Source organism: Phocoena phocoena, chromosome 6, assembly GCF_963924675.1.
Source record: "Phocoena phocoena chromosome 6, mPhoPho1.1, whole genome shotgun sequence".
Classification (NCBI taxonomy): Eukaryota; Metazoa; Chordata; class Mammalia; order Artiodactyla; family Phocoenidae; genus Phocoena; species Phocoena phocoena.
In genome coordinates this window covers 113677815-113684826 of record NC_089224.1, presented here as the reverse complement: position 1 = coordinate 113684826, position 7012 = coordinate 113677815, and the positions used below count along the sequence as shown (strand labels likewise).

At 58.8% G+C, this 7012-nt stretch overlaps 1 protein-coding gene across 1 annotated transcript; it reads right to left on the bottom strand.

Annotated features, from left to right (window-relative positions):
* Window positions 1–1221: 1221 nt before the first annotated feature.
* On the bottom strand, window positions 1222–6059 carry LOC136125161 (beta-lactoglobulin-1/B-like). The gene is made up of 6 exons (XM_065879974.1): window positions 5964–6059; window positions 5142–5281; window positions 4299–4372; window positions 2605–2715; window positions 1793–1897; window positions 1222–1280 (listed from the first exon to the last, which is right to left on the bottom strand). Exons 1-6 carry the CDS (start codon window positions 6057–6059, stop codon window positions 1222–1224), a joined length of 585 nt encoding a protein of 194 aa, XP_065736046.1.
* Between the last annotated feature and the right edge of the window lie 953 nt (window positions 6060–7012).

Sequence of the window (7012 nt, the reverse complement as noted above, 5' to 3'; positions counted from 1 at the left end):
AATACATTGTTGGATTCGACCTGTTAATAAATTATTTGGATATTTGTATCTTTATTCCAAAAAGTGATAGCTCTGCTTTTTTTTTTTGTCTCCTGCATCATTCCATCCAGCTTTGTTAGAGGACAGTCCAGACTCCTCGTCTCTCTGTGCCCTGGAACAGACGGTACGAGCCAGGATCCATCTGACGGTGCTTTGCTGGTTCTCAGCCATAGACTGAGAACATCTGGCACTGGAACCGTTCTTTATTTTCTAGAGTTATTGTTCTTTCAAAGTTTTCTTTTTTAGCCAATACTGGTATTTAATAGTTTTCTAGAAATGTATCCACTTTACCTATATTTTCAAAACTTTAGTATTATACATAAATTGTGATTATATGTAACTATACATATAGCAATACGTGTGTATATTATGTTATACGTAAACTGTTCTTATGATCTGAAAATCCCCGTTTCTGTCGCTGTGTACCCCCTTTCCATTTGTGATCAATGCATTTTTGGCATATGAACTTTGATATCAATAGTCTTACTAGTAGCAATTACCTTTATGTTCCTGAAAGCTGGTCATGAGGGTCATGGGGCTGCATTTGTAAAAGAGGGCAGAATTTGATCTGCAGGCAACTAACAAGTTTTTATATCAATGTTTATTAGACTAAGGGACAGCAAGTTTCTGTTTCCTGTCCTTTGTGGAGTCTGGGTGTTGGCTGAAGACGCAAAGCTAGCTGGCAGGTGCCTCTGCCGCGTCCCTACCTAGTTTCCAGAAGTTTAAAGGAGCCGTGATGACGTGTGCAGGCCCCCAGGTGTCATGAGGCCTGTGATGCAGACACCTTAGATCCCGGCCCTGTGTCACCGCCTGAGCCGCCCGGGTCCCCAGCCCACGCGCATCGGCCAGGAAAGACTCAGACAGGAGTGCGCACTGGTTCATGCCTTTATTGCTGAAGGAGGAACTCCCCCGAGCAGGAGACCCCAGGCGGGGCCCGGAGGGGCCTGGGTCCCAAGAGGGGTGACCTTGGTCCTGGTCCCTCCTGACACTGCTGATGGGGGAGGCGGGGGTGACGTCATCTGTCCCCAGAGAGGCCAAGGCTCCCGGGCCCTGAAATGGACACGGGGCTCTCCTGTGCTTCCTGGGGAACCTGCTGGACCCTCGCCAGCGCCCCCTCCCCGGGCTGGGCCTGGGGGTGCAGGACGGCCCCTCCTCGGGAGAGGGACCACCCCGCCTCTCCCCTCAGGTGGAGTGTCTGTCACCGGTGCCCGCTTCCGGGGCCTCCACCTTGGCCCTCGGCCCTGCCCAGAGGGAGCAGGGGGAGGTCAGCATGCGAGTGAGGCCAGGACACAGGAAACGACCTCCCCAAAGGCCACCCCTCGAGAGTGGGCACGCGGCCAGCGGCTCCGCAGTCGCCAGGAGAGACCCCAGCTTCCAGCCATTCCCGCAGGGGGACCCCAGGGCCTGATGGGGGAGCCCGGGCCCCACCAAGACCCCCACCCTGTGCACGTGCCCAGGATGTGGGGCAGGGGGGTTACGTTACCTCCAGGGCGCCGGCAGGAGCTCGCCTAGACGCGGCACTGCTCTGTGGGGGAGGGAGAGCCGTGCGGGAGGGTCAGGACGGGACTGGGCGCCCCCAGGGACAGAGGGGCCTGGCAGGGGGTGGGGAGGGATGGGCCCACCTCGGGGCGCTGCACCTCCACCCCGTTCCTCCCGGGAGCCCTGGGGAGAATGGGGCTCATCACGGGAGGAAGTCATCCCCGGGGTTGGTGGCTTTCTACCCAGGGAGCCGGGGCGGGGCCTGGGAGCTCACCTTCCAGCTGGGTCGGGCTGAAGGACAGCCGAATGCGCATGGGCAGGGGCTTGATGGCTCTGTCGAATTTCTCCATGACCCCGTCGTCCACTGGCAGGGTCCTGGCTGTGGGGGAGGGGTCAGTCCCTGGGGGCACCCCCGCCCCCCCCCCCAGAGCTCGGGGACGCCGAGGGCCCTGCCCCCCCCAGGGTGGTCTGCAGGGCTCAGTGCCCCCGCCCTCCGGGGCCCCTGCCCTCTCCGCTCGGCCCATTCCCCTCATCGTCCTCCCGGTGCACTGCAGTGGGGGTCTGCACGGCACCCCCCTCCGGACGTCTGGGTCTCCTCCTGCCCTCCGCGCCCCACCCCGGGGCTGGCTGACTTATGACCAGGAGCCTGCACTGCCTGGTGCCCACGGCCACTTCCCTGGGGACACACAGTGGCACATCTTCTGTGACAATAAAGATGCCACCTGACATTTGTTTTCAGGACGTTATAGTTGAAAGATGTCTCTGTAACTGAATTCTTATTTGGTGAAGTAATTGAAACTCCCGGGTAACAAAGGCTGTTGGATTCATAGTGACCCGCCGGCTCCATCGCGATGGTCACACCAGTCACAGCGCTTGCAGTCCGCCTGCCCCTCAGCGCGCGGTCTGTCCCTCGTCCCCAGCCACCCACAGGCCCACAGGAGACCAGGCCACAGGATGCGACCCTCTCCTGATGACCCCTCACCCCTCCTCCTCTTCCTCAGGTGTCAGGCTCCCCCGTTCCCACATGCTCTCCGCAGTGAGGACCACACCGTGGGTCTCCCTGGGAAGCAGGGCTTGGGCGCGTACCCAGGTACTGGCAGGTCAGGCTGCGCTCGGGGTCGGCCGTGTTTTCCATGCAGAAGAGCAGGTAGTTTGTGTAGTCGGAGTCCAACACGAAGATCTTATTCTCATTCAGGGCTGGAAGGGAGACCAAGACAGGGTAGAAGTAAGTTCCAGCGGCCAGTTCTTCTGGTCACCACCTGGCAAGGACTGCACTCCAACGTGCTACAGCCCCTTCCCCAAAGCCGTCCCCAAAGCCGTCCCCAGGCACATCAACTACGGATGCGCCAGAGACATTCCACCACCTCCTGGACCCAGGAACACGCACCGCTCAATCCAAGATGCCCCCTGGGACCCAGAGTGGTCAAGAAATGGCACATATATACAATGGAATATTACTCAGCCATAAAAAGAAACGAAATTGAGCTACTTGTAATGAGGTGGATGGACCTAGAGTCTGTCATACAGACTGAAGTAAGTCAGAAAGAGAGAGACAAATACCGTATGCTAACACATATATATGGAATTTAAGAAAAAAAAATGTCATGAAGAACCTAGGGGTAAGACAGGAATAAAGACACAGACCTACTAGAGAATGGGCTTGAGGATATGAGGAGGGGGAAGGGTAAGCTGTGACAGGGCGAGAGAGAGGCATGGACATATATACACTACCAGACGTAAGGTAGATAGCTAGTGGGAAGCAGCTGCATAGCACAGGGAGATCAGCTCGGTGCTTTGTGACCACCTGGAGGGGCGGGATAGGGAGGGTGGGAGGGAGGGAGACGCAAGAGGGAGGAGATATGGGGACATATGTATATGTATAACTGATTCACTTTGTTATAAAGCAGAGACTAACACACCATTGTAAAGCAATTATACTCCAATAAAGATGTAAAAAAAAAAAAAATGAAAGAAAGAAATGCGGTTGTCACGCCGATCTCAGGTGAGACTGGGCACCGGCGAGCGAGGGAGGAGGGGAACGTCCCAAGAATGGTTGCATCGCGGGGCAGCCCTGAGCCGTGGGAACTGGGGCGGCAGGAGTGAGGGTTGCCCTGACAGAGGCCAGCGGGCGACAGTGGCTGCACCGCAGGGTCAGGCAGCTTCAGGGGCAACGCCAGCATCCTGACCCAGTGCAAGCAGGTGGCTCTGGAGCCCCTGGGACAGGCGACCTGGCAGTGGTCAGTTCTTGTCTGGCACAGACAAGAGTGAGTGAGTCAGAGTGAGTCCCAAGGTGGCCCAGGCTGCCCAGCGGGAGTGGCCCTGGTGGAAGCCCCCCTGCCCCCCATGGTGCTTTCTCATCTTGGATTTAGTGAGGAATGAGTGAACCAGTGGATGAGGGAAGGAACTCGTCTCGTGGAGATGGAGGAACCCATGTGGTGGGCTGGGGGCCGTGGGGCACCCTGACCGCTGACAGTGGCTCTCAGCTCCACCTGGATGGGCACAGACGTTTCCTGAGCTCAGCCTGAGGGCCCCGAGCTCCTGCCCAGCAGAGAGAGCTTGGAGAGTCACCTTGGGGAGTGAGGCCAGCCTAGCAGGGACCTGCCCGCGGCCACTGGCCCCACAGCACCGGGCAAGGGGCAGGGAGGTCAGTGAAGCTGGTGTAATAACAGCGTCACTCGTCACCACCAGCCCCTTAGCATCCTCGGGCCCGGTGCCAGCCCCCTGCACCTGCCCAGAGCCCCCCAGGGTGGTGGGGCTCCTACCACAGACCCGGCACTTACAGTTGATCTTGAACACAGCAGGGATCTCAGTTTTTTCTGCGATGATTTTCTCCTTAACACACCCATCCTTCTCCCTGAAAGGCAGGCGTTTCCTGAACCATGTGCACCGACCATGCACAGTTGATCAGGCCAAACTGTGGGCCAGGGTGGAAGCTGGCCCCAGGAGGGGCCCGAGCCGGCGGGGGGCACTGGAGCCCAGCTGGTCACCCAGGCCTTGGCTGTGCTCACAGTAACCTCTAGGGCCACAGGTGACCAGGTTGGACAGGCCACAAGAGGTCAGACGGATTGAGGGAAAAAAGGGCCGGGAGCGGCCAGGCCCCGCGGTCCGGGGCAATGACCTGCACCTGCAGACAATCCTGGGGTTCGGGTCCCCATCTCTGCACCCCACCCCCACTCCGAGGGCAGATGGGGCTCTCCCCACTCTGCTTTGTCTCTGTGACACCCCGTTCATCTGAGATATCGAAGCATTCAGACTAGAAAAGATGCAAAACGTCTCCCCGTTGCTCACGTACATTCGTAATCCTCAACCTAACGCAGAATTAAAGTAACTGCCTGAATGCACATATCTTTCCTACGTGTTTCCACTTCAGTGGATTTTATCTCTCTTTCCAAGTTAACTAAAATGATGTTTTATGTTCATTTATTTTATTATGCTCCGAAGCATCAAATTAATAAAAGTTTTTTTTTTAAAAAAAAAGCCCTGGGTGGGGCTCCGAGGGCCCCATTGCCCATCCCTGGGGCCCTGGTCCCGCCCAGAGCTCAGCCGAGTCCCACCAGGAGCCCTGACCGCCGCCCGCACCCTGCTGGCCTGCAGCCCCGGCGGGATGTGGGGACCACGCGCACCTTTTCTGCAGGAAGATCTCCAGGTCGCCCTGGGGCGTGGGCCTCAGCTCCTCCACGTTCACTCTCAGGGGGGCGCTCTTGGTGTCCAGCAAGGAGATGTCACTGGCCGCCATGGCCACGGAGTGCCACGTCCCTGCCACCTGGGGAGCGGGCTTGATTGGCACTCCGGGGGCGGGAAGGGGACCCCGTCCCCACGGTGGGCTCTCTGTCCCACCCCGACCTGAGGCAGCCCTGAGACACCCCCTCCTCAGCACCCTGAGGAATGCTCTCCCTAAACTCACTCTGAACCCCAAGAAGGACCCAGAGGAGCCCATCACACAAGTGGGAATGTTTGGATCTTGGGGAGACGTGGCTGGAGGTGGGGAAAGGTTGGGGGGCAGAGAGACCCTATTAGGGGCTTAACTGTGTCCCTTTAACCCCCAGAGCCTCAGAACATAACTCTTTGGAGACAGGGTCTTTAAAGAGATGACAAAGGTAAGATGAGGTCATTAGGGTGGGCCCTGATCCAGTGTGACTGATGACCTATAAGGAGAGGAAATTGGACACAGGGATGACCAGGTAAAGACACAGGGAGAAGACAGCCGTCTACACGCCCAGGAGAGCGGCCTCAGGAGAAACCAGCCCTGCCGACACCTTGATCTCAGACTTCCAGCCTCCAGGATGTGAGACGATGTTGTTTAAGCGGCCCTGTCGGGGGTATTTGTTAGGGCGGCCCTAGCAGGGTAATGTGCACCTCAGACATCACAGCCTCCTCTGTCTCCCCTCGGCCTCTGAGACCCCTGCCCGCCCTGCAGCTCACCACCCACCCAGCCCCCCTCGAACCCTTTGGATGTCCAGGTCCTCCATAGTCCGGATGACGTTGACAGCCTGGGTGCCACACGTGAGGGCCAGGCCCAGGGCAAGCAGAAGGCACATCATGGCTGCAGGCTTGGTGGCACTTCTGGGCTCTGGAGGGAGAGGAAGGCCGAGGCACTGGGCTCGGGGTCTTATATAGGAGGAGCGCCAGCCGGCCAGCCTGTGCTGGGCTCCCCGCCACGCAGTTCCCCGAATCCCCTGTGACTCACCCTCAGGCCCTTGGGTGGCTTCCTCAGCTGGGACAATAGGAGGCCTTCTTCCTTCCGAGGCCAAGCAGGAAGGTCCCCTGCGTCCCCGGGACTGGACGGCTCCAGCTTGGCCCCAGAGAGGAAGGGTCCGGAGTGCGAGTCCAGGCTGGCCGCCAGCGTCAGGAACACTTCCTGGGCCGGGCTCTTGGACAAGGACAGGTCAGAGCCAGCACTGAGGACAGCTGTATCCTGGAGGGCGGGCCCGTGGGTCGGCCGGGGTCCAGAGAGCCCCACGCCAGGAAGGACCCAGGGACGTGAGCCAGGGGGTGGCTGTCTGCCCCGAACGAGGGGGTCACGTCACCCGCACCCATCACCCCTCTCTTGTGGGCTGCCCTTCCTGGGGGTTCCACTAGCTCCCAGGGCCTCCCACCCGGTCCTGCTGAGCGAGGCCTCCCGAAAGGCTATGGTCCCGCTGGGTTCCTCCTGCTTCTGGTATACTTTCCTGTCTCGGGCATCGGCTCCTCCAAACCCCACGGACGTGGCCTTGGGCGAAGGGTCACCCCACCCCCTGCAGGCTGGGGTGAGGGTGACGTGGGGCTCAGGTGGAGCTCCAAGGATGGGCCTGGCCTGTAGTGAGAGCTCTGCAAGTGTCTGCTGCCCAGTTAGGGTAGCAATAAAGACAACAGTGCTGACGGCAACAGTCATCATAACCCCCAGAGCCACCCAGCCGGGAAGGTGACCTGACCTGTGGGGGTCCAGCGGAGCAACACCGCGTGCTCCACGTCTGTAAGTGTGATAGAAAGGTCCACAGTATCTGAGTCTTCAATC